The sequence below is a fragment of the Vitis riparia genome, chromosome 14 (genome assembly GCF_004353265.1).
Source record: "Vitis riparia cultivar Riparia Gloire de Montpellier isolate 1030 chromosome 14, EGFV_Vit.rip_1.0, whole genome shotgun sequence".
NCBI lineage: Eukaryota > Viridiplantae > Streptophyta > Magnoliopsida > Vitales > Vitaceae > Vitis > Vitis riparia.
The window spans coordinates 3,314,720-3,340,548 of NC_048444.1; the positions used below are offsets into that span (position 1 = coordinate 3,314,720).

General features: G+C 35.2%; 6 protein-coding genes across 8 annotated transcripts; 2 read left to right on the forward strand and 4 right to left on the reverse strand.

Annotated features, from left to right (window-relative positions):
* Positions 1-211: 211 nt before the first annotated feature.
* LOC117930010 (alkane hydroxylase MAH1-like) lies at positions 212-1,651 on the reverse strand. The gene has a single exon (XM_034850459.1). The coding sequence runs from the start codon at positions 1,649-1,651 to the stop codon at positions 212-214; it is 1,440 nt and encodes a 479-aa protein (XP_034706350.1).
* A 5,263-nt stretch (positions 1,652-6,914) lies between these two features.
* Positions 6,915-12,821, reverse strand: LOC117929568 (putative pentatricopeptide repeat-containing protein At3g01580). The gene is made up of 2 exons (XM_034849882.1): positions 9,808-12,821; positions 6,915-9,711 (listed from the first exon to the last, which is right to left on the reverse strand). The coding sequence occupies exon 1, from the start codon at positions 12,538-12,540 to the stop codon at positions 10,417-10,419; it is 2,124 nt and encodes a 707-aa protein (XP_034705773.1). The 5' UTR covers positions 12,541-12,821; the 3' UTR covers positions 6,915-9,711; positions 9,808-10,416.
* Positions 7,037-8,548, reverse strand: LOC117930011 (pentatricopeptide repeat-containing protein At4g21065). The gene has a single exon (XM_034850461.1). It carries the CDS (start codon positions 8,546-8,548, stop codon positions 7,037-7,039), a length of 1,512 nt encoding a protein of 503 aa, XP_034706352.1.
* A 2,218-nt stretch (positions 12,822-15,039) lies between the features above and the next one.
* On the forward strand, positions 15,040-18,406 carry LOC117930427 (putative glucose-6-phosphate 1-epimerase). Of its 2 annotated transcripts, none has more exons than XM_034851091.1 (9): positions 15,040-15,331; positions 15,427-15,617; positions 16,338-16,412; positions 16,710-16,766; positions 16,855-17,012; positions 17,117-17,248; positions 17,468-17,570; positions 17,738-17,837; positions 17,993-18,406. In XM_034851091.1, exons 2-9 carry the CDS (start codon positions 15,540-15,542, stop codon positions 18,208-18,210), a joined length of 921 nt encoding a protein of 306 aa, XP_034706982.1. In that variant the 5' UTR covers positions 15,040-15,331; positions 15,427-15,539; the 3' UTR covers positions 18,211-18,406. The 2 variants fall into 2 exon arrangements, with proteins under 2 accessions (XP_034706982.1, XP_034706983.1); XM_034851092.1 differs by having other exon boundaries at positions 15,471-15,617.
* A 113-nt stretch (positions 18,407-18,519) lies between these two features.
* LOC117930428 (fatty-acid-binding protein 1-like) lies at positions 18,520-20,153 on the reverse strand. Its single transcript, XM_034851093.1, has 4 exons — positions 19,731-20,153; positions 19,065-19,308; positions 18,866-18,957; positions 18,520-18,769 (listed from the first exon to the last, which is right to left on the reverse strand). The coding sequence occupies exons 1-4, from the start codon at positions 20,104-20,106 to the stop codon at positions 18,636-18,638; spliced, it is 846 nt and encodes a 281-aa protein (XP_034706984.1). The 5' UTR covers positions 20,107-20,153; the 3' UTR covers positions 18,520-18,635.
* Positions 20,154-22,460: 2,307 nt separating this feature from the next.
* Positions 22,461-25,660, forward strand: LOC117931048 (ribosomal RNA-processing protein 8). 2 transcript variants are annotated; one of them, XM_034851902.1, is made up of 8 exons: positions 22,461-22,729; positions 22,957-23,008; positions 23,469-23,583; positions 23,691-23,785; positions 24,673-24,779; positions 24,866-24,980; positions 25,096-25,101; positions 25,225-25,660. In XM_034851902.1, exons 1-8 carry the CDS (start codon positions 22,539-22,541, stop codon positions 25,294-25,296), a joined length of 753 nt encoding a protein of 250 aa, XP_034707793.1. In that variant the 5' UTR covers positions 22,461-22,538; the 3' UTR covers positions 25,297-25,660. The 2 variants fall into 2 exon arrangements, with proteins under 2 accessions (XP_034707793.1, XP_034707791.1); XM_034851900.1 differs by having other exon boundaries at positions 22,463-22,729; positions 25,057-25,101.
* Positions 25,661-25,829: the final 169 nt, after the last annotated feature.

A 25,829-nucleotide genomic window follows, 5' to 3' on the forward strand; every position in this document is an offset into this window, starting at 1 on the left:
AACGTTTTTGCCAGAGGGCAAAATGAAGTAACACAGATCCTAATCTCATACAAATCTCAGAGAACATAACCCTGTTGACCAGCAGGTCATTGACATTTATTTATTTATGAATAACACAAACCATAAGTTGCACGTTAACTTAAGTTTTAAGTCTTAAGTCTTCAATCTTCACCAGCATTCTTACCTCCCCGAATAAACTTAAGTCTTCTTATCAAACGCGTCTCTTACTGACCCTAACCTTCAAGCCATGTCTCATGTGAAGTACGACAGAGATACTTGGGGACACAGGATGACCTTCCACCAGTTGAACATGATAGTTACAAATAACGGCAATTGCAACTATCTTCATTTGGGTGAAAGTCATCTCCTTACCCAAACAGCTTCTCGGTCCTGCATTGAATGCTATGAATTTGTGAGATGGTACATGCACGATTCCTCCTCTCTCTGAAATCCACCTCTCAGGTTTGAATTCTAAGCAATCTGGCCCCCATATGTCTTCCATCCTCCCCATTGCATACAGAGAGAATAGCACTTTAGTGTCTGGATCAATTTTGTGGCCGCTTGGAAGGATGTCAGCTTTAACGGGAGCTTTGTGCTCAAAAGGTACTGGTGGGAACAACCGTAGTGTCTCACACAAAGCTGCATGGAGATAAACCAACTTACTTACTTCTTGTGCACTGAATGCCCACCAGATCTCGTCATCCTTCTCCCGCAAATTCGCTTTGATCTCTTCCCAAATCTTGTTTTCTACTAATGGGTGTGTCGCAATGAGCCAGAAAAACCAACTCAAAGCTGCACTTACCGTGTCTTGCCCTGCAACCAAGAGATTGATTGCTGTGTCTCTTAGAAACTTGTCAGAAATTTCAAGCCCACCAGTCAGTTCGCCATCCTTTTCCATACAAGCTGTTAAAAAATCGAAGCTCCCTTCCTCGTCTTCCTTTATTCGGGTTCTTTTTCCCCTTAGTGTTTCTTGCTTCAAGGAGATACAATGGAATACAAAATCTTCAAGAACCTTAACCGCCCTGCTCACCTTCTTCTCTTTTCCTATTTGAAGCCATTTCTGCAACTTCCAACAGCTTTCTGGTAAGACGTGCCTGTAAAGTAGGGCCTCCTCTATCTCATTAAACGCTTTTGAATAAGATTCTTCACGAAGTTCAATTGAAAGGATACCAGGATCGAGTCCTAGAACCAGTATGCAGGTATTATCAAAGGTGAACCGGCTAAACAAATCCTGCATATCCACCTCTAATCCCAGCATGGAGACATGCTCGAGGATTGGAATTAGCCCCTTTTCCACCTTTTTCCGGGTGGTTTGCTCTAAGAGCTGCTGGAACCGGCCATTTTTTAGCACTGAATGAATCAATCTCCTTTGGGTTGCCCATGAATCCGATTCGGAAGCGAAAATGCCATCTCCCAGAATATCACCAAAGATCTTCTTGAAGTTGGACCCCTTCTGGAAATTAGAGAAGTTTGTGCTCAACATGTAGTGGACATTGGCAGGATCACTGGTGATGACAAAGTTGGTGCTGGAAAACCAAGGGCCTTTGAACTCAAGTGTGGGACATAGTTTCAGCCGCTGGGTGGCGTAGTGGTGTATGCGATGCACGTTGCAAAAAAGCCCTGGCAACATCCCAAGAAGAGGCCATTTCATAATTGGTAAGTTCCTACTCTGACGCCAGTGCCAAAGCAGGAGGAAGCACAGAAATGCTAGAAATGACTCTAGGTACCCAATTGTCATGACGGAAGCTGTAATTGTGAGTTCACCCCACCAAGGCCTCGCTCCTCTTATACATCCATGCCTCTTCCGCCACCTTTTCAACGTGATGGAAACAGCCCTAGACGTCGGTGGAACTCAAGTGGATCTCGTATTGAACACGTAGTGCATGATGGGACTCATTGCTACGTACTTCGCACTCCTAACGTCAAGGTTTGTCTTTAATGCACTACCAAGAGGCGTGAACGACAGTCTCATAGGCAGTAAAGTCCCAATCCTGCTGACTCGACACCTCGTACTTTTTAACAAATCTGTCTCATCTGTTTTAAAGCACCCCAGGAAAGATGCAACTCAACCTGACACACCATGACCGGAGAAGTGAAACCCTTCTGGTACTACCATCACCTGATCACCGGTGAGGCCATGCTAACAAGACAACGCCTCCCATTTGGCATTTAGCCAAAAAAAAAGCTTGCGAACCTCCCGCGGTCATTCAAAAGTTTACATGTAACAATCATATATATATAGATATATATATATATATATATATAAGGCAGACACACCAACTATAAAGACCCAGAAAAAATATACCCAGGAATCATTAAAAAGATTGTTTCCACTTATATTGAATGTTATATGGTATTTGATAAATCACCTTAATTAATGATTTAAAATGACTTAATAATTTAAATTAAATTATTAAACATGTTTGATAAAATAATTTAAAATAAAAACTTAAAATTTAAAAATAAATTTATGTTTAATTTACTCATATTTTATAAAAGTATATTTAACAACCATGACTCTACATTTGTGGCTCATGTTTTATTTAAAATATTTTATGGTTATCTGATATATATACAATACTTTAAGAATAAATATTTAATGAACAAATTTATAGCTTAGAATTAATTAAAATTAATGATGACAAATACTAATTATAACTAATAAGGATAAACATATCAAATTGATAACTTAAAATAAATTCGAAGTTAATTTTACCAAATAACCTTAATACTTAAAGTAAAAAAATAAATAACAAGTTTTAGATCAACAACTTAAAAATAATTTAATTTACAAATCAATTTAAATAGTTAAGTAATAACTATCAAGTTTTACCAAATACGATCTTAGTGTTCAACTTGTGATATATAAGCTCCATTATGACAAGAGCAATTAAAGAGATGTCTTGGGCCTCAATGTTTTGTATCCTAGGTCCATGTCTCTTAATTGCATCACTCCATGTGCCATTGTCCTATAATATTTAGATGTTAGATGTCCATCTCTGAATACATCTTTGAGTCACCCAGATGCCCATAGAACATGAATGTCCGAATGTTTTGGAGACTCAAGTGATGTTTGTTTTTTTACTTAATTCTAAATAGAACCTTAATGCTTAATAATATTAAATTTTAGGTTATTTGTTTTTGTAGTATTTTATTTCTATTAAGTATTAAAAAGTAAAAAAAAAAAAACCAATATATTATTTTTTCTATTTAAAAAAAACTATATATTTTGATTTTTTTTCTATTTAGTAAAAATTTTATAATAAATCATGAAAAAATAGAAAAACAAACAACTTAAATTCTGAAAATAAATTACTTTCAGTAAAAAATAAAAAAAACAAACACCACCTCACTTTTCTACTTTATTCTTATGTGGCACATAGAATAAAAGTTCTCTCTATAATACTTATGACTAATACTTGTGATTAGAGAAAATTTCTTATACCTTCTCAAAGGTAGCACTGATATATAACACAAGGTCTAACCTAAATAAGTCTAGTCAAGTAGAGAATAGGATTCGAGGAGTCTAGATTGGACTTGGTGCATCTTGATAATGGAGCAAGTCTCCCCACATTCTAGCATTTTAGAACTTATTTTGGCTTGGTTTGGTGGCTAAAATTGAAAGCTCGTTAAAATTAAATAAGATTAACATATATAAAGGTTTTTTTTTTTTTTTTTGGTTAGAATGAAAGAGAGATGGGAAAGAGGACTTTTGTGTCTTCATGACGCATCATCTCCATAAGTTTTCATATCATCCTTGATCATTTATAATAAATAAAAAATTAAAAAATTAAAAAAAAAAAAAAAAAAAAAAACTCCATGTTATATGATAAATTGCTTAATATCCATATTTGTTTAAAAAAAATTGAGATTTTTCTACTAATTACCAATTCATTGAAGATTCTTTTTTATTTGTCTTCTCTCTTGTTGGACCCATTGAGAAAAAAATATCGCCAATTTTTTTACCAATATATATGAATTTACAATCCCTAGGGGTTTAATCCATTGATCCAAAGAAGTAGTTGAGGACTTGTCCCATTAATAAAGATATGTACAAAATTAAACTTGGCCGCATAAAAAATGGTTGTAAGCTCACTTCATTTTTTTAAGGAAGTAGTTAGGACTTACATAAAGTCGATGGAGGCATTAAAAAATGGTTGTAAGCTCACTTCATTCTTGTAAGGAAGTAGTTAGTGCTTACATAAAGTTGTTGGAGGCACCGATTAAACTTTAATGGTAATTTATCGTGAATTTCGTACATTTTTTGGGATTTTTCGGCAATTTATGGCTAATATCTTGTGATATTTTGGGGCAGTCAACACGGGTCAATGTGGGGCTCAAACCCCAGCCAAAAGGTTTGCCTTGCATTAAGCCAACCACTGGGGCAAGTTTGCCCTTTCATATATAAATTGCACCAAATATATATAAACTAAAATGCATCATATAAACATAATTTTAAAAAAAATGTTTTAAAGAACAAATTAATTATAATTATTTTATAATTAAATTAAAAAATTCCATCTATTTGAATACCAAAAATATAAAAATTATGATGATAATTTTCTTCATAGTGTTTTTAATATCATTAATATATTAATTAAGTATTAAAAATTATACATATATCATTATTTATTTTATATCATTTAATACAATTGAATTAAATGAATTATAATTTTAACATTAAACATATTTTTGAATTAGACATATTATAATCAAATATCATAATATTATTATCGAATAATATTTGATATAATTTAATAATAAATGTATACTTATGAAATTTATTTTATTTTTTTATTAGCACATACAATATTATTATCAAATATGATAAATTATATTATACATATATCAATTTCTTGAATAAAACAATTTTAAAATATTCATTATACTTCTAATTTTATTTTTAAGAGTTTTTTTCTTACATTTCTATAATTTTTTTTATCAATTTTAGGTTCACCGATATTTTGTGTCAAAATATCCGTCAATATATCTCTACTATATTCATAAAATAGAAGTATCAATATATTCGTAATTACTGATATTTACATCATTAGATGAAGGTAGGTAATTAGAGTTCTACCTTATTAATAAACATGTCCTATGGTTTTAGAAAAGGTGCTTAGGGTATTCTGAAAAAACAGTTAGGGTCCACCCATTGTTTCAAGAAGGAAGTGGGTACTTAATAAATATTGTAAGTAATTGGCTCAAAATATGGTTGGAAATTCATTTCATTTTTTCAATAAAGTAGTTGGAGCATATCCAAAGTAGAGGGAGGTCTTAAATTTTTATTTTTATTTTATTTATTTTTAAAAAAAAAATGGTAAAGGAGGCCACATTCCATTACTAAACATGCCTCATTGTTTTTTTAAAAAAATAAAATAAAATAAAAATGGTTGGGGTGTTTTAAAGGATGCCACATCCCTTTTCTACTCATTTATTAGGGCTCACTTTTATTGTGAAGTTTGAACCCATATCGTCCAAGAAAACTTGTGAGATGAAGCCCTAACTCATCTGTGATTGTTTAAAGATTTGAAGAGATTTCTTAAAGACATTAAGAGGAGAAAAACCCCTCCAGGGAAATTTATGTAGTTGAGACCTATGTAAATAAGACTCCATGCATTTTATACACATGTAATGGGTTTTTGTAACTAGGCTTTAGTATTTTATTTTGATTTTGTAATTTCAAAAATATCATATCATTTTTTCAAGTTTAGGGTTATGAACTTTTGGATTTCAACTAGGGTTTTGAAGTTAGTGTGCAAAATACCTTCATTAGGAATTCGACCTCAACCTTACATATTATCCACTTCGAGAAAATCCTAACATCCACCTTCTTTTCTCCACCATCTAAGTGTTTTGAGGACGAGTCATTGAGTGGAAGACTTTGTATTTATGAGATCTTCTATGGATTATCTTTTATAGATTTAACATTTTCTACATTGACAAGAATTGATTGGGCAACATCCAAAGTTTACATTATCAATTCTAAACTATTAAGAATCTATTTGATAGTAATTCTTTGAAGTGTTTCTAATATTTTTAGCACTTGAAAATTTGTATATTTTAAGTATTAAAAAAATTAAAAACGCTTCCTAGAATCACTGTCAACCGCATTCTAAATCTAGATCCTATAAAGTTTTTATTATTTGTTTGCCTCCCTAGGATCTAGAAAACCTTAGGAAGATTTCATACACCTTACACGATTTAGGGCCAAGGAACAAAGTAATCCAAGTTATCCCTATAACTAAATCATAGATTATAATACTTTCTCTCAATAGATTTGATACTAGATTGTGAAACCTTCCTAGTCCTTTCTTTTTCTTTTTTTTTTTTGTTTATTTATTTTACTAAACATTTTAGAAAATCTCTTGCTATCATATTTTTATCCTCGTTCATTTTAATTAGAGTTTTATTAGCATAAGTCAATAATTAATCTTTTTAATCTAAAAATAATAAACATTAATGTTAATCCAAAGGACAACAACCTTGAAGACTATAAAATCATGATAATTTTATCTCTGAATTTTCTTTAACAATGCAATCGCATATTTAAACTTCAAAATTTTAATTGTGATAGAGATTTACGCCCAGTAACGTCGTACACTCTCTCCACTTATGAAAGACCATGGATAGAAAATTTTGTAACCTACACTTATTTCTCGGTATTTTCTTATCTTTTTTTTTTAAGATAAGAATAAAATTGAAATAAAATATATAAATTAGAATATATATAATGAAAAGAATACAAAAATTGGAGGAAAGCATTAGATTTGGAGGGAACCCAAGTAGAACCAAGAAACCACCAACTGTTAGATTTAAAGACATTCAATTAAGGTGAAATAAAGGAGAAAATAAGAAAAAGAAAACATGCAAAGAGCATATGATTAGACACTCGAAATAAGGGAGATATTTGATGAAAAGTGAAACCAATAAAAATTAGGTGTATTTAGTCAAAACCTGAGGGAATGTGAATGAAACTAATCATATATATTTAGTCAAAACCTATGGGAATGTGAATAAGATCAACCCAATGTAGTTACCAATAATCCCCACAAGAACAAACTCCATCCTCAAAACGATGAAACCGGTGCATGTCCCTCACAAGGATGACCCGATTAACAATTTTTGAGATGAGCTTGATGGCATTATGACAATCTCCACAAATCCTTAGATTCTTTGTGATGCGAAGAGTAGTCCCCGGACTAGTGTTGATGAGCCCAAATGCAATTGCCAGCCTCTCACTGTGGTAGGAAAGAGCTGCCTCTTTTGCTTCTTCCTCAATATCATGGAGAACAAAATCCGTTAAGGGGACATACCCCAAGTGTTTCATTGGTGCAGCCAACTCTTCAAGCTTAGCATACAACTTCTCCCATTGAGGATGTGATCTGTCTCCTACCCCAAACTTATGAACTTGGTTATCATACTCGACCAAACTAAATCCCTGAATTTTATTCGCTCCCCTTCTAGCCATCATCTTTCTCACCTTCTCGACCTCGTTCCATCTAGATTTTGCAGCATAGATGTTAGAGAGTAAAACATGATAGCCAGCATGTACTGGGTCTAGGTGAAAAAGATGGTCTGCAATTTTCTCTGCTAAATCTAGATTATTGTGAATTCTGCATGCACCAAGCAAAGAACCCCATATGCTTGCATCAGGTTCCATGGGCATATTCTCTATGAGGTCCACTGCTTCAGAAAGCTGTCCTGCACGACCAAGAAGATCCACCATACATGCATAATTACTGAGTTTTGGGGCCATTACAAACTCCTCTGTCATCAATTGAAAATACCTCTTGCCTTCTTCTAGCAACCCTGAATGGCTGCAAGCTGACAGAACACAAGTGAATGTTACATGATTAGGCCTTACTCCTGCTTTTACCATTTGATCAAAAAGATCAATTGCCTTCCTTCCACGACCATGAATTCCATAGCTTGCAATCATGGCACTCCAGCAAACTAAATCTTTTCCTGCTGTTTCATCAAACAAACAACGGGCCAAATCCAAACTGCCACACTTAGAATACATGTCCATTATAGCGGTCGCAACCAAGATATCAAACTCAAACCCTGTTTGTATCACATAACTATGGAACCATTCACCTTTCCTCAAAGCTCCCATATTACCACAAGCAAGAAGAACACTCAAAATACTAACCCGATTCGGTATCACCCCAGAACTACGCATAAGATCAAAGAACCCCAATGTCTCACTATTATAACCATTGTGGGCATACCCAGAAATCATCGAAGTCCAAGAAACCAAATCTCTCACGGCCATTTTGTCAAACACCAACCGGGCAGCTTCAATATCCCCACATTTCGCATACATATCAACCAAAGCCGCATCAACAAATAGATCGTTGCTGCATCCACAACACACCAAATGCTGGTGAATCACTTTACCCCTCTGCAAATCAGACAATCCTGCACAAGATTTGAGTGCAAAAGGAAAAGCAAACTTATCGGGTTTTAGGCCCTTTTCCATCATCTTGGAATACAGTTCCAGAGAACTGAGGAACCGGCCATCAGTGGCAAATTCCCTTATCATAACATTCCAAAGAAAACTACATGGGTGGGGTATATCTTCAAATACGATGCTCGCAGCATCAATTCTATTGAATGAAACATACATAATGGCAAATTTAGTTAATATACGTGAGTCGTATTGGAGCCCATAAGCAAAAATCTTTGCATGGGTTTTCTTGAGACAACTGAAGCTGGTGCATTCTTGCAAGACACAACAAATAATATGGGCAATCTGATTAATGGGCAAGTTCGGCGAAGCAGAGATGGAGGTGCAAAGGTGGTTAGAGTTTGAAAAACGGTTACAAAGTGTGGCGGCAAGATTGATGGGAGTAAGTTGATTGAAAAGGGTTCTCATCCAAATATATATAAATTAGAACGCCAAAAGAATTGAAATAAATGGAGGGATGGTACCATGAGAACGTATCTGTACTAGGGGCACTGCCTATGGTTTTATATTTACTTTCGGTAGCTTTGATGCACTGCCTGCAAAACAAGGACAATAACTTCTGAGAAATGAGAAAGGTGGTGTCACTCAGTGAGTGATTTGGTTGCTGGGAAAATAATTTGCTAGTGAAGGAAGGGACAAGTGGACATTGTTGCAATAAAGGGAAATGAAGGGAAAAGTTTCTATGACCAAAATTTAAACAGTCATTTATACAGATGAATACCAAATTCAATCTATGCCCAAAAATTATTTCTGGTTTCTTTCAAAAAATGACTGATATACAAGGTAATACATAAGAAGCTTCCCTCCAATTAAATATAGCAATTTAGGAGATACATTTAAGGAAAATTTGTCTGGCGAAATTGTGAGCTGCAATATCTGCCAATCTAGCTATCTTGAAGAGCTGAATTCCATTAAAATCTTCTGTCTAGACATAAGCAAACTTGATTTGGTGACATTTGATGTTGAAGATTTGGGGTTTTTGCAACCTCAGGAACCAAAAAACAGAGCATGAGCATCAGCCTATTTAGGAAGTGTGTGAGGATTTTGGACTGGGCTCAATACAATCTCTCGCTTTCATCTCTAAACAATCACCATGGCTGATAAACACATAATAATCTCCTCAGGAAAGCATTTTTCTTCGAGAAGGGGACTGTTTGTAGTCTTCCGAAACTTTCCAAAAGGATAGCTTCTCTAAATAGCAATCATTGCTAGAGTTGGAACATTGGATTTACTCATGTCTGGAGAATTGAACATAAGCCAAGTCAATTTTGAACTAAAACTAAAGGGGTTAAGCAAAATGACAGCACAGTAAGAAAGCAATCACATGACTTTACCTGCTGCTTGAAATGGATAAGTAGGGAAAATCTCCCAGAAATGGCCAAGCCATCTGAAATGGGCTCGCATATAAACAGCTTTCGCTTTCCAGGGAATATGGGTTGCCAAAGTACAGCTTGTAATTGGTAAGGGTGGTTGAACTTGAGGCCTCTGCGTAGCATGATCTGGAAAGAAACATGGCGATTATATCTTTAACCTACTTGATAAATAATCTTCTCCTCTTATCTTGATATCAAACTCTTTCTCCTGATCAACTGTGTTGCAGACAATTTTAATTCTCGTGAAACAAAAATCCATCTCACATTGTAGCCTCATTGCTTTCAACAAAGATCACTTCTTTACAGCAAAAGTTGATTGGTTACCACCATCCGGTAGATGGTCTTACTGGTTTTCCTGCTTTTAAACATCTTCCAAATCCAGAGAAACATATGACGTTGATATTAATGAGGCCTGAGTTCATAAAATGTCAAATCCATAAGATATTCTTTCAATAAATATCCAGAAAAAGCCAATCTGAGACATGATGATATATCCAGCAGCACACTCTTGTTATCAGGATTTTAATTGGATCATCCGCAATGGATTTAATAAGTCCATTTATCAACACTTCAAAAGTGTAAAACTGCCCCCGTATCATGAAGCAGAAAATCCAAATCAGGGATATAAACCTCCTTACCCATTTGTGCCTCCAATTTTCTTAGCAGTTCATATATCTTCTGAGAGTCTGGATGAAATCTATCACTAGCTAGGAAACTATGGACCCCACCCCTAACCTCAACCATACTCTGCCCAAACATCTTCTTCAACCCCCTCTCCTTTATAAGTGTTCTGAGTTCAGCTACGTTATCCCATTTACCATCCACTGCATAGATATTTGATAACAGGATGTAATACCCTGCATGACTTGGATCTAACCAGAATAGATTCTTTGCTGCAACTTCTCCCATCTCAATATTGTGATGAATCCTGCAAGCACCAAGCAAAGCTCCCCAAACATGGGGACCAGCTGGAATTGGCATACGGTTGATAATGTCCATGGCCTTACCTAACTGTCCAATGCGGCCAAGGAGATCAACCATTATCCCAAAGTGCTCCAAATCAGGCTTCAGTTGGTAATCATGCACCATTCTGTCAAATATCTTGAGCCCTTCTTCAACCAAACCTGAATGGCTACAAGCAGACAAAATTGAGAGAAATGTGACATTATTAGGCCTAACAGTTGAATTCTTAACCATCTGGTCAAATATTTCTAGAGCTTCTCCACCTCGGCCATGAATCCCATAAGCGGCAATCATCGAACTCCAGATGACAACATCTCTTACGATCATTCCTTTGAACAACTTGACTGCATCACCCAAGCTACCACATTTTGAATACAATTCAATTAGTGAAGCTCCAACAAAAACATTGCTATTGAAGCCACTTCTAACCACATAACCATGAAGGCAAAGAGCTTGCTGAAAAATCCCTAATTCTGAAGAAGCTGCTAGAATCTTCACCACAGCAACAGCATCAGGTTGAATGTCATCTGACCGCATATTGCGGAACACCCCCATTGACTTGTACGCCATTCCATTTTGTGCATACCCGCTTAACAAAGCAACCCAAGAAACTACATCTTTCTTAGGCAGCCTTTGAAAGAGATCAACTGCTTCATCAGGGCAGGAGCACTTCATGTACATATCAATTAGAGCTGTAGAAACTGAAAAATCAAGCTCGAAACCTTTCCAAACAGCAATTTTATGTATCTTCTTACCCTCCTCTAGATTACGACTAACTGCACATGCTTGCAATGCACTAACCACAGTAACTGAATTAGGTTCAAATCTCTTCTCAATCATCTCATGGAAAAGATTTAATGCTTCATTGGCTGCCTCATTAGTAGCATAGCAAGCAATCATAGTACTCCATGAAATCACATCCCTTTCTGGCATCTTGGAAAACAAATTAGCTGCAATTTTATCACAACCCGTCTTTGCATATAAATTCAACAATGAATTAACCAGAGGCAGGTCACCATCAAACCCCCGCCTTATCACAAGACCATGAACACAGCTTCCAGCCTTAACATTCAACAACTGAGCACAAGCAGAAACTACGCTAACCAATGTCACAGGGTCCAGAACAACGCAGTCCATCTTCACCATTTGTGAGAAGAGCGCTAATGCTTCTTCAGGATCATTATTCTGCTGATACCCAGTAACCATGGAAGTCCATAGTACCGTGTCCGGCCGTTGAAACTCCTCAAACACTTTTAAAGCCTCACCCATTTGCCCACATTTGGAATACAATTCAACCAAAGCAGAACCCACAAACATGTCAGAACCAATCTCATCATTCTTCTTAGCAAACCCATGTATCACTTTGCCCAACTCAAGCATCCGTAAACCCGCACACGCCTTTAAAGCTATGGGTATGGTAAAATTATCAGGTGCTTCCCCAGCCGTATATATCATGAGATGAAAAAGACGTAGAGTCTCTTCCCATTTTTTTTCTCTGCAATAGATCCTAAGTGTAGAGTTCCATAGATGGACGTTTGGGTGAGGCGTTTCGTCGAACACCTTGCGTGCAGCTTGAAGGGAAGCGTACTTGGCATAAAGGGAATTGAGTTTGGTGGCGAAGAAAGTGTCATGGAGAATGCCAGTCTTGAATACTTGAGAATGCAATTGGGAAACTGATCTGCCATTGTTACATGCTTGGAACAGATCAACAAGTACTTGTCTGCTTCTCATACAGGAAAAAAAACCAACCACCTCACCAGCCTCTCAATAAAATTATGCCGTCCGCCCCATTCAAATTTCCCACTTCTAAAAGATTTGTTTGGCAAAGCTTTTTGTAATGTTTTTTTTTAAATAAAATTTAAAAAAAAATACAAAATACAAAATACAAAATTTTTATAGAACCTATCCAATATTGTACCTTTGCTGGATGCACACTAACACGAGAGACTTAAGATAACGAAGTGACTGGTGATGGAAACTACCAAGCTAAAGTAGGTAAGATAGTAGGAATTTTCCATGGAACAGTGAAAGTAGAGATCTAAAAGAACATCAACAACAGTTGCATCCATATTCACTTTTTTTTTTTTTTCCTTTTTCTTTTTTCTTTTTTTTCTCCATGCAACGAAACTATCCTAATTTATTTTACATAATCAAAATTTTTGTTTCACATTAAAAAAATTTAATAAAATTGAGTTTTTCACAATTTATAGTTAATATTTTATTAAATAAGTTTTTAGGTTTTCTTTATATTTATTGGAGCTGGGTTTTGGTACCTAAGTGAGACTGACCCGACCTAATCCAACAAAAAGATATACCAAGAACAGTTTTTGGGAATTGAACTTTTCTCTATATAATATAAAATAATAAAAAAAATAGATCTCTCTCACCCTTTTTAGAAAAAAGAATTGAAAGAATACGATTCTACAAGAAAGCTTTCTCCATTAAAATTTATTTTATTTTTTTTTTTATGAAAAAAATAATTAAAATATTTGTACCGTGAAAACAGAGTGATTCTAAAATTTGTAATTCAATTCACCGACTTGGGGAAAAGAATTCATATAAAACAATGAATCTAGATTTAGGACATTTTAAAAGGTAATTTGAAGCCATTTTTTAGAATATTTTTAATAATTTAAAAAATCAGACAAAAACAAATGATGTGACCACCCTAGATAATGAGTTAAACAAAGTTTATAAGGTAGTCAACTATTTCATTTGAATTTGGGGATACACTATGTTTACTACAAAAGTAGTTGGACCACCCATGCCGCCTCCCTATTTTTAATTTGTAAATTTGTAATCCCCCTACAAAATTCCAAACCATCCTCACCCACTTTTCAAATTTCATTATCCATAATCCAAAATCCATATATAAAAAAAGGCCCATGAGGCCCAAAACCGAAGGCAAGACAAAAGCATCACGATTCTTCCTTTTTTTCCTTCATTTTCACTCGACCCCCACGTCTCATAACAGCGACCTCTGCCTAAAATTTGTTTACACGTCACCACTCCCTATTCCCCTTCCATATGCCAGCTCATACACCTCACTTCTGTGATCACCATACGTGGCGCAATCACACGCACATCAGGGTAGGACAACGTATCCGACGGTTAAAAAGCGTTGGGGTTCGTGTGGTGGCGCAAGTGACTGGACTCGGTCACATCAGGAATATTTTTTAAGAACGGATATTGTTTTCTCAAGAATTGGGGGAACGAGAACCGTTGATTAAAAGTGGAGTTTAAAAATAGGTTGTTCTCTGGTGACATGCCCCTTATGCCTTATGTCCTCCACTCACTGGGCCTGGATCCGCTGAACTCACTCCCACGGTATATATTTTGCCACGTCATCACTTCATACCAAAATAAAATGATTCCTCATTTGAAATTAAGAGTGGTGCTCATTTTTTTTCTTTAATAAGTTGGCTAATTTTTATTTTTCTTAAATTTAAAATTATGTAATTTGTAGTAAAAATTGGAGGATGTGGGTAAAGTAAGTTAAAAATATTTATTAATTTTGTATAAAAAAAAACTTATAACTATAATAAAAGTAAAAAAAAAATATTACTTATCATAAAAGTTTTATTTTATTTTAAGGTTTAATTCACTTTACTCCTTAACTTATCTCGTATTTTACATATTATGCATTTTAAATCAAACATTGCACTCTAAATTTCTTGAATATCAATATTTTATTTTCTTTACTGGAAGGTGTTACATTTCAAGTTTCCTAAATACTAGCACTCTATATTTTTCGTTGGACGATGTTAATTTTAATGGACGAAAATATCACGTGTTATGCCCTTGACCTGTTAATTAAGGGTAATTTGTATATTCTGAAAGCCAAAAAGTCATAAACAACTCTATTCAAATTTAATTAAATTTTTAGAATTAATATTATCCTTTAAAAATGGTAATTTTTACTTCACTTTCAAACTTTTGGTGAAGTCAAAAATTAAAAATTATCCCAAATAATATTAAAATAATAGCGAATTTTTTAAGTATGCTTTTAACCCAAAAAAAAGTAGAAATAAATATTATCATTATTATATTATTAATAGTATAATTTGTTAATAATAATAATAATAATATTTTCGAAATGATTTTATTAAAAACTGGAAATAATGTTGATATTTTAAATTTTTAATTAAATAAAAAAAATATCCTTTGAGGAGACAAAAAAGTCTTCATAAGGGGGATAGGAGGTGGATTTGCATGGTGAGAGGGCAAACGTTGGCGGAGAGTGGATGAGGAGTGGCGGACAAGTGCAGTGCAAAGGAGGGAAATACAACCCAAACCCAAAGGAAATGGTGCAACCGTATAACCCCTCCTCTCCTTAACTGACAGGGACACATGCAAACCAGAGCATCCGATGACATAAAGTTTACCTCGTTTTCTCTCGCTGTCGCTCTAGTATACTACCACCCTACATATCTATCTTTTGCCACTTGCGTTCGCTCTCTCGTCTTCCCTTCTTCTTTCTTTCTCTTTTTAGGACTTAACCCCATTACCTTCAACAACCAACGTGAGCTTACCCATCTTCAGTTCTTCGTTTTCATTTCTACTTTCCCTTTTGTTTGCTTAATTCTACTAAAATCTGTTAATTATCTGCTGTTACAGACTGTTGTTTTGTGTTGTGTTGTGTTGTGTTGTGCTGTGTGTAGCTGGAGGTGAGTAAAGGGAAAGTGAAGCCATTTGTGAACAGTTTCAGAGCCAAGGTGCGGCCCGAGCAGATGCCCTTCAGTATAGTTCACGGCGCCGATGGCTTTTCCCGAGTTATACTCACCGACCTCACCGGATCATCGGCGGAGGTTCGGTTTCCTTCCCACCCCTCATACAATCTCTGCTAATGTCCTTTTTTTTTGTTTTTTTACTATTATTCTTCTTTTTTATTTATGTAATTTTATGGGGTTTGTTTGATTTTGGGATAAGAAAGTTTTGACTACAAATGGGTCGGTGATTAAAATTGTTTGATGTAATTTAGGTGGAGTTAGGAATTGTTTGAACAGAAAGTTAGGGTTAATTGATATGATTATGAGAAGTAAGAACCTACTGAATTTTTCTACAAGTTAGAGAGGTGGAATTGGCCATTTGATGTGGGTTTATTGATGAGGAGATATTTGAAGAAGATGCCATCTTTAGACTTGGTTCGTTTGGTTTTTTATGATGATTTGCAAATTTGGCTTTGTCAGAACTCTTCTTCCTGAGTCTTTTTCCGGAATTCTGTTATATCTTTGGGGACCAGTGTGTCAATTTTGGGTCCATGACAGACTGTCTTATTTCATAGTCAGCACTACACCTGTGCCAGGCATGAGTAGGTTGCTGATTTAGTTCTTCAGATTTTTACTTCCCTTCAATACAGTCCATCAATATTTATATATTCCAAAATTTGTTTTGTGAATTTATTTTTTGGGATCTGTTGAAATCAGGGGTCTGTTTAGTACACACTCTCATTTTTTATCAAATCAAGTTAAAATGGAATGTGTTAGCCTTTTATTATTACCGTCTGATTCAATATGAAATGGTTTCAGGTGCTTTTGTATGGCGGGCAGGTTGTTTCGTGGAAGAACGAAAGGAGGGAAGAGCTTCTTTTTATGAGCAGGAAGGTATAGCCACTGTGATTTTGATCAATCATGGTTAAGCACTTTGCTGCTAGAACATTGAAAATTTTCACTAATCCACACAGTAACTAAATATTTGACAATATTGTATCATGGGATCATCAACTTAGAAAGTATTGACAAACATATATGAAAAGTCATTAGATATTGAGGTCATATTGATGCTATGGAATTTTATTTTATTTTAAATTTTTGACGTTTACTTGTTTAAGACTTTTTCTGAATTTTCAATTCCATCTTATCTAACAAATATGGGGGTTTTCTCTGTTCTAACTTCTAAAGGCCGAAAGGAAACCGCCCAAAGCCATCAGGGGAGGTATACCTGTCTGCTTTCCACAGGTTGGTTACCAAGGAGACTACCAAAAAACTTCTTCCTTTTGACCTTGAGATCATGCATTTTCAACGATGTTTGTCTGTCCAAGTGCAGTTTGGAAATTTCGATTCACTGGAGCAACATGGATTTGCAAGGAACAGATTATGGTCATTAGATAGCAACCCTTCACCTTTGTCTCCATCTAACAGTCAGTCATCAGTGGATCTTATATTGAAGTCCACTCAAGAGGATGTAAGAAGCTGGCCACGGAGGTATGCTTGTGCGTTAATGTGATATTTGCATCAGGTAAGAGTCACATGGAAGGGTGTTATCACCTGTCTATACCTATGAATTTATGTATGATGGTTTTCTGCAGATTTGAGTTGCGGCTCCGTATTTCTCTCAGTGATGGCAAGCTCACGATGATCCCCCGTGTGAGAAATACAGATAGCAAGCCATTCCCTTTTATGTTTGCTCTGCGTAACTACTTATCTGTATCGGATGTCAGGTTTGCCTATTAGAATTTGTCTATTTTATTTTCACAGTACAAAATGAAAACGAAGTTTGTAACTGCTCTCTGTTTCCTTTTGTGATGCCAAAGGCCCAAAGGTGTGTTATGAATTTGATGTATCTTCAGTTTTAGTGAAAATTTCAATGCTAGCTGAGTTTGGAAGATACTTCATTTTCATCCTTTCAGATAGGTTGCATGATTCAGTTTAATTTGCAGTGAAGTACGGGTTGAGGGCCTGGAGACACTCGACTACTTTGATAATCTGATGCAAAGAGAGAGGTACACAGAGCAGGCAGATGCAATTACCATTGATGGCGAGGTATGACATTTGTTCTGCTTTTCAATCTTCAATCTCAACATGTGTTTTTTAAACAAACTGGACTACTCCTTACCTTGAAATTTTAAACTAATTACAATTACAGTTTTTCACATTGATTTTAAACTTTTATTTTGGCTTCTAAGGATACATTGTATTTCTTCTTTTAGATCGACCGAGTATATTTGCGCACCCCAACAAAGATTGCTATAATAGACCATGAAAAGAAGAGAACTATTGTGTTGCGTAAAGAAGGCATGCCAGATGCAGGTGTTTATACGTATTTATCTGAAATTGGGCTAATTCTGTTGTTTTTCTTATAAATTTTCGAGATATTAAAGTTCCTTTATTGCCATGGTCGTCTTTATCAAGTTCTTTTCCTTTATAGTATTTTTTTTATAAAAAAAAAATCATGCTTTGTGCAGCTGTATGGAATCCTTGGGAGAAAAAAGCCAAGGCTCTTCCAGATATGGGGGATGAGGATTACAATACCATGTTATGTGTGGATTCAGCTGCTGTTGAAGCCCCAATCGTCTTGAAACCCTTTGAAGAGTGGAGAGGACGTCAAGAACTATCTACTGTGTCATCGAGTTATTGCAGTGGGCAGTTGGATCCTCGTAAGGTTCTTCATGGCCTTATTTAACCTTATCTATTGAGTTGACCGAAGTTTCCTAGAAAATACATTACTTGTCTTATTTAGTGTACAATATGTATGCACTTACTTGCTTGTGCATTCTCTTTTCTGTGATATTAAGGTTTCTCAATGTTACTTGAAATGACTAAGCCAGTTTTGTGTAATAATATTTGACCCTGCCTTTCTGGGTCATAGGTTTGAGCAATAGAAATATCTTTGTGTTGCCTCTTTATGATGGTGAAGAATTACTCTTTGGAAACAAAACATTATTAATGGATTCCAGTATTTTGAAACCGAAAATGTAGCTCTAAATGCAGATGCAAATTCAAACCGAGTACAGTTCATCATCCCTCTTATTAAGCAGTTGTTCAGTCACTACAAAGTAGACTTGGACCTTATTCCTCTTAAACCTAGAGACTGCTAAAAGTTTGTGTTTAGAACAGAGACAGCAGGGAGACCCCGAATTTTTCTCTTGCATCCTTGTCAAAGGCATCATCTCCCAAATACATGTGGATGTAAGCCCTGCAGAGAAGTTCACTTTCAACCTTGCTCACCACCTCACCCATCACTGCCACCAACCAAACACAATTTTTCTTTGTTAGATTCCTGGCCCTGTCAAATGAAAAACATGGGAATATACGACTTTTTGTCATTGTATCCTTACCTTTTGTCTCAAGAGTGTAGCCTGGAAGACGGGTGATCTCAATTACAGAACCGGATGTTAGCTTAATGTCATCAGATGCTGCACCCATTACCCTATGATCAAAGCACAAACAGGTCAAGCAATCAGGGTAAAAGCCTGCTAATATGTAAGACGAAATAGGTTCTTATAGTTGCAGAAAATGGACAATAATAAGTGTTACTTGTTTGAGAGCTCATCATTCCTTCGGCCGCCAGTGAGTTTCTTGATGGATGCTCCAAGACCTTCATCAAAGTTTTTTCTTACCATGCTCATGGTGAGACCTGAATACACTATTACCAACCTCACCATCATCCACAAATCACTATCAATTACCACCTGATACATGTCCTTAGTTGGTTTTGCTGGGGCTTTCCCAATCTTTGACTTTAGAAGATCTTTCAGTTTCTCTTGGTCTGCATATATTCCTGCAAAATAAAAATGAAAAATAATGTGGGTAGTTAGCTTGTAATCAAGCTCTGGGTATGACATGCTGCATGCAGAATCCTGTATCAGATTCAGTTGTTATGAACTTGGTGAAAACTTGAAAATAAGTTTTTGATCTATTTGCTTCTTCCATGGCTGTACAAAGTTAATTATGATAGTTTGGACTGATGATCAATTCCCTTCTTGGTCTGGTCTTGAACAGGGATTTGAATTTGCATCATATAGCAGTTCGATCAATTGTTTGTGTTAGATCATAACAGATACTATGATTATCTAAGTTGTATCAATTGCCTCAGCAGGTATGCCTCATCTGTTTAACATATCTAACCAGCTGTAAGTCTTTCATAAATGTTTTTTTTTAAAAAAAACGTATAAGAATTATAGGGATGTGATTGAGTAATACCAAAGCCATAAATCTTGATGCCCAAGCCAAGAATAGCCTTCTTCCTCAAACCGACAGCATTCAACTGCTTCCCATCTTCCACCTTAACAGGGAAGGAAACCCCTGTCTTGGGTTCAATCTCTACTGCAACCTCCTCCTTCTTTCCTTCATCCTTGGGAACACCGCCGTTGGCTGCTTCTTTCCCAGCCTCTGCCTTCTCTTCTGGAACACTCTCATTTTTACCATCCTCATCTGCTTTCACTCCATTCATGGGCTTTGGCTCAGTGCCATTCACCTTCTCCTCTTTCAGCAGTTGAGGCTTCAGAGCTACTCCAGTCTTGGGCTCAATCTCAACCATCTCAGCCTTGGCAATGACATCCTCCACAGTAGTTGCCATTCTTCAAAAGTAAGAGGCACAAGAAGTTAGAAAAAAAGGAGGTTAAGTGAGTAATGGTATTGGTATTGGGGCTTATATAGAGAGAGTCAAGGCTGGGAAGATAAGAGGCATTAAATTGGGCTGACAGTTGCAGTTAAACATAGACGTTGTGTGTCTCTTTGGCCAACCTTGGAGCAAGCATAGGATAGAGATGAAGGTTCATATCAATATTGTTGGCTCATTGAATGCTGATGTTATTACCTGGGTGGGTGGACCTTGAAAATTATTTTTGATGCTCTGTTTTCCCAATCCTTTCCCATAAATATGGAATCCACACATTCCAACAATTTACCCTGATGAAAATGTGAACATATCTGATTCAGTACTTGTATTTAAGTACATTGAATAGATGGTCTTGAGTCTTGATTGAAGGGCCAGTTATGGTGATGGAGATATATTTGTGACACCAAGGGACATGGAAAAGCTTTGAGAGTGATGCATTAGGAGGTTGTATTTAATATTTGTTAATGCTTGAATACATTGAAAGGATGCATGAAGAAGTGTAGATAGAAGAGAAGAAGATAAGGGGTTTAGAAAGGTGTGCTTGCTTCAACCTAAATGGGAGAATCATCCATTTTGAGGAGCCTGTCATTACCCATTTCTGCCAATAGGCAGACAAGTGCGTCAATTTATGTGTATGGGATGCCCTTTTTTTTTTTTTTTTTTTTTTTTATTAACATCCCTGTTTTAATTAAAAATTGAAATGTCATAAAATAGATGTGAAAATTTCTCATTCTCTCCTTCTAATATTTTTTATTTTTAAAATTCTTTTACTAAATTAAGAATAAATAAATATTAATAAAAAAAGTATTCTATCAAATAATTGATTCATTTCTCTTATTAAAGTTCAAGTATGTGTTTTACTTGGTACATAAATAACATTATTTTGATGATACTAAATATTCAAATCATCTAACTTAAATTGGTGCTAACACACTAGTCATGGATATGATATTTATTTTCAGTTTAAATACCATATGAAAGGTTTAATTGAAATCCGCTTGGATTTCAAACTGAGCAAAGCAAAGAGGAGGAAACAAGAAGCATTGTTTAAGATCCAAGAATTTGAATCAAAGCAAAAACACGATGCAATTAGTAACATCAGTTCCAAAATCCTCATGGATTTTCAATTGAATTCAAACGAGAAAAGAGAACTAGAAGTCCAATTCTAAATTTTCAAACTAGACTTTCAGAATTCGAACAAAGCTTCCCTAAGCCACTCCAATCCGATTTTGGCTTCTCTTTAATAACTACCCTAGTTTCAAATGACCCTAATTTGCTAAAATTTCGTGATCTTCATAATTATTTAAAATAATAATATTTGTTATTTTTGGATACCATCGACCAATACGGTGGTCATATATCATTTAAAATCCTAACAACAACAATTTTGACCTATTAACCACTCCCATAATCAAAGAGCATCTTCACATATCCTATCTCCTTTGACCTTTCTAATTCTTTTATTTTTTTAAACAAATAAGACTATAAAATTACTATAAAACCCTTCTCTTCTTCCTTCACCTGAAAACCTTAAACCTTCTTTGGTCATCCTCCCCACAACATCTTCTCATTTTCCACTTCATTTTTTCTCCTCCCACTTGTCATATCTTCCTTTCCCTTTTAAGTAAAACAAATGGGACAGGGAAGCAACCATGACTCCAAACCCCTACGAAACTTACAGAAGTTTTCTTTTCAATTCACTTCTACAAATTAGATTTGGGCTTTGGTGGCTCTAGTTTCGAGCAGGCTCCTTGGCCCAAGTGACACTTTGGATGGGATAGGAAATGGGCCTTAAAACATGAAATATTTGTGTCAAAAGATAATCGGAAAATTAATTCTTATTTTAAAAAAAATTATAACTATAATAACAAACTTTGATGTAACATAAATATTAAAAAAAAAATTAAGATATCTTTGTTAAGAAAAAAAAAATCATATTTCATATCTTTAAAAAATAAAAATTATATTTAATTATATATATATATATATATATATATTATTTTATGACTTGTGAAGGTAAATAGATTCGAATCCTCCCATTAATAATATCCTAAATTTACCCAATGGCAATGAGTGCTCGGGTTATCAAAAAGAAAAATTATTTTATGGATTTAAATCAACTATACAAATTTCTTGTGAAACAAAATAATATTCAAAATATAATATACTTACATAAGGAAATCAAAATTTTATTTTTGAAAATTAAAAAAAAAAAAAAAAAAGGCAGCGTTCAATTCACGAATTTATGGTTTTTTTGGGGATCAAAGTATGATTGTTAAAATAATTAAATCGTAATGATTTCAAGGGCAAAACCCATGATTTAGGCCTGGTGGTGAATTTAGGGTTTTGAGGCCCTAAATCGGGTTCTCAGAGTGTGGGAGTTGGCGGCAATGGAAGCCAAGAAGGGAGCGAACCGGAAACGGAGAACACCCCAAAACGGAGAATCTCAGACCAAGAAGAAGAGGAAGCATGAAGAAGTTGATGGAAAATCGAAGTCGTCGAGTAGTTTTCTGGATAAAATGAGGGCGAGGTTATCAGGAGGGCATTTCCGGATGATCAACGAGAAGCTCTACACTTGCACGTACGTTTTCAATACTCACTCTCCCTTCTCTTAAACTTAACAGTATAATTGAAGAAGAAAACAGAGAATTGATTGCGTTGGTTTGGTTTTTTTCTCCTTTAGTCTGTTAAACTGTATTTGCTTTTGTTGTCAAATAGGGTTTTATCGTGATCTATAGTGTGGCATTTTTCTCTGTTTTTCTACTTGAATTTTTGAAATCTTTTTTTTTCTGGGACAAATTTTCTCAGTGGAAGCGAGGCGCTTAGCTATTTTGAAGAAGACCCTGCGTTATTTAATGTGGTAAGATTCATTTGAATGAATTTTTATTTTTATTTTTTGGGGAAATTCTCCCCTGTTCTCAATCGTCTCTCAATGGCTGTACCTACCTTGCTTTTTACCGTATATTAAAAGGTGATTTGTGTTCTGTGGATATGTAAGAAAAACAAGAACATTTTACTGTAAATTAGGGCAAAAATTGAACCTTTAGTGTAGACGATGGGCATTGGGAATAGTGTTTCTTCTACCAAAGCTCGCAATTTTATTGTTCAAAGGTCAGAACTAAGCTTTGGATTCTAACTTTTTGCTCTTTATTAGCTGGGAAATTGTATAGCAACTATTTTCAATCTTCATTCTGTATGCACAAATTGGACTAGACAGTGTGCATCTTACAATAGAAGATGTTTCTGAATATGATTATCAATTTCCTGATTCGAGTTTTACTTTATGAAGTTGTGCAGAAACTTAAATTTTACTTTACCAGTATCATGCAGGATATCAAGAGCAAATGTTACATTGGCCTCAGCAACCAGTTAATATTATCATAAAATGGCTAAAGGATCACAGCCCTTCTTTGATTGTGGCTGATTTTGGATGCGGTGAGAACTTCTAAACCTAATAATTGAATTAAACCAAATGGCTGGCACTTCCTAGTATGCTGTGTTTTTTTGCCACTACAATGTTATCTTATTCCATTGTGTTCCAGGGGATGCTCGCCTCGCAAGAAATGTGAAGAATAAAGTTTTCTCCTTTGATCTTGTCTCAAGTGATCCTTCAGTGATTGTTTGTGATATGTCAAATGTATGCACTTCCCTCTCAAATACTTTGAAGGATTTTATGATTATATGTTGAGCAACATGCAATCAAATGGCCTTTTCCCTCACTTCATTGTTTATTAGCATCATCTCTCATTTCTAGCTGCCTGAATATTGGCCTTACACTATGAAACTCAGTCACAAGGGGCACATGCATATGAGACATGAGGAAATGTTGTGTTAAGACTTTTAGTTATGCTTCTTTTGGAACACACTTCCTCCGACACCGATTCAGCTCACGTGGAATAGAAGACAAAAGCTTCTATAGCTTGATCCCATGTGCATCAAAAACAAATTAACTTTGCTTTCAAAAGAGCATCTTGGTCTAGGATTCATTCTACCATAAATGTTTGAATTAGGGATTTAAAGGATCAAAACTTCTATTTGTGATGCATGCTAATTCTTCTAACCCATATGGGCAATAATGGTTGAAATTAGTAAGTTAACAGTTGATTTAGTAGATCTGTTTCTTGTGTTTGTCTATATTTTCTGAATATATCTCCTAGTAATTTTATGCATGTATGCTCTGTTTTAATAATGTACCCTATGATGTTGATGCTTGTAGATTCATGCAAAAACTAGGAAGTTTGTAATGTAACCCATTATGTTGATTTTGCGGATACGTGCAACTGCACAAAAAACAAGTTAGTAATGGACCCAATGATATTGGTGATTGCCAATACATGCAAAAACGTAGGAAGTTTAGAGTTATACTTGTGCTAGATTACAATAATTTACATAACCTTTTCAGTTTTGACTTCAAATTTTTTAAAGCATGGTCATTAGGTGCTGTGGAATCTATTGGCAAGTCTCTTTGTGGAGTATCCTATGTATGACAATCTAACCAAAAGATATTTGTGCTTTAAAATCTAGACGCCGCTTGAATCTTCATCGATTGATGTTGCTGTTTTCTGCCTTTCACTGATGGGGACTAACTTCTCAAACTATCTTCAGGAGGCACATAGAGTTCTTAAACCATGGTTTGCTTACAATTTTTATATAAAGCTTTTTTATCACTCTACTTGTATTGCTTTGTAATTTGTTAACTTAGATTTTCCTTTTACAGTGGTTGGCTTCTGATAGCAGAGGTAAAGAGTAGGTTCGATCCAACTAATGGAGGAGCAGACCCAAATAGGTTTTCAAAAGCCATCTGCAAACTAGGTTTTACACTAGAATCAAAGGTTTATTCATGTTCCTCTTGTCTTCTAGAAATGAATTAATCCTTTCTTCATGCTAATTGATACTTACTATGTGCAGGACTTTTCAAATAAAATGTTTATCTTGTTATACTTCAAGAAAAAGGTACTATACCTTAGTTTTGCTTTGCTTGCTAGAGAGAGTACATAGTCCTGTTTTTTATATGAAATTCCATTCTCTGAGCTCATTAGGTTAAGTATCTCTTCATTAACAGCCTTTACTTTGCAGGAGAAGCAAAACTCCAAGGTAAAGGAAATTGATTGGCCAGAGCTGAAACCTTGTTTGTACAAGCGCCGTTGACCTCACACCAAACTACTTCTGCTATGCAATTATCAGGGATGCAATTGCATTGCTGTACTTGTTACTTGGAATATTAACCATTAACTGTGCTGCCCCTTTATCATCATGGATGCATTGATTTGCAGCAGCACAGGCATGCATAGATTCACTTCAGAGGGATTTGAGTGAAACTTTTGAACCCCGTCTTTATAAGAAGTATAGCAACTGTAGATTTGGAATAATCCAAATCAATTTGACGGGAGTACTTGCATTAGGTTCTTTGCTTAATGTATTATAAATTTCCGAAATTTTGTTTTGGTTGAGCCGTCTGTAATTTTGAGACATACATATAATAGAATTTTATTTGCATTGAGTCTTGGTTAAATGCTCTCTGGTAGATTTAAAAAAATTTTAATGTACGATTTAAGTTTTTAACTGCTAGTCTCTAAACTGCATTTATCTTCTAAAGTTAGCAGTTTAGCGTACGGAATTCATGCACATGGATTTATTGGGCAATGTAGAACACCACCATTTATACTAGCACAGATCTTTTG

Coding starts and splice junctions, on each gene's coding strand:
- LOC117930428 (XM_034851093.1), bottom strand. CDS start 20,106: ATGGCAACTACTGTGGAGGATGTCATTGCCAAGGCTGAGATGGTTGAG. Junction 19,309..19,730: donor CATCAAGATTTATGGCTTTG/GTATTACTCAAT, acceptor TTTATTTTGCAG/GAATATATGCAGACCAAGAG. Junction 18,770..18,865: donor CTACACTCTTGAGACAAAAG/GTAAGGATACAA, acceptor GGTTGGTGGCAG/TGATGGGTGAGGTGGTGAGC.
- LOC117929568 (XM_034849882.1), bottom strand. CDS start 12,540: ATGAGAAGCAGACAAGTACTTGTTGATCTGTTCCAAGCATGTAACAAT.
- LOC117931048 (XM_034851900.1), top strand. CDS start 22,539: ATGGAAGCCAAGAAGGGAGCGAACCGGAAACGGAGAACACCCCAAAAC. Junction 23,584..23,690: donor TGTGGCTGATTTTGGATGCG/GTGAGAACTTCT, acceptor ATTGTGTTCCAG/GGGATGCTCGCCTCGCAAGA. Junction 25,102..25,224: donor TGTTATACTTCAAGAAAAAG/GTACTATACCTT, acceptor TTTACTTTGCAG/GAGAAGCAAAACTCCAAGGT.
- LOC117930427 (XM_034851091.1), top strand. CDS start 15,540: ATGCCCTTCAGTATAGTTCACGGCGCCGATGGCTTTTCCCGAGTTATA. Junction 15,618..16,337: donor TCACCGGATCATCGGCGGAG/GTTCGGTTTCCT, acceptor AAATGGTTTCAG/GTGCTTTTGTATGGCGGGCA. Junction 17,571..17,737: donor CAATTACCATTGATGGCGAG/GTATGACATTTG, acceptor TTCTTCTTTTAG/ATCGACCGAGTATATTTGCG.
- LOC117930011 (XM_034850461.1), bottom strand. CDS start 8,548: ATGATAAGGGAATTTGCCACTGATGGCCGGTTCCTCAGTTCTCTGGAA.
- LOC117930010 (XM_034850459.1), bottom strand. CDS start 1,651: ATGAAATGGCCTCTTCTTGGGATGTTGCCAGGGCTTTTTTGCAACGTG.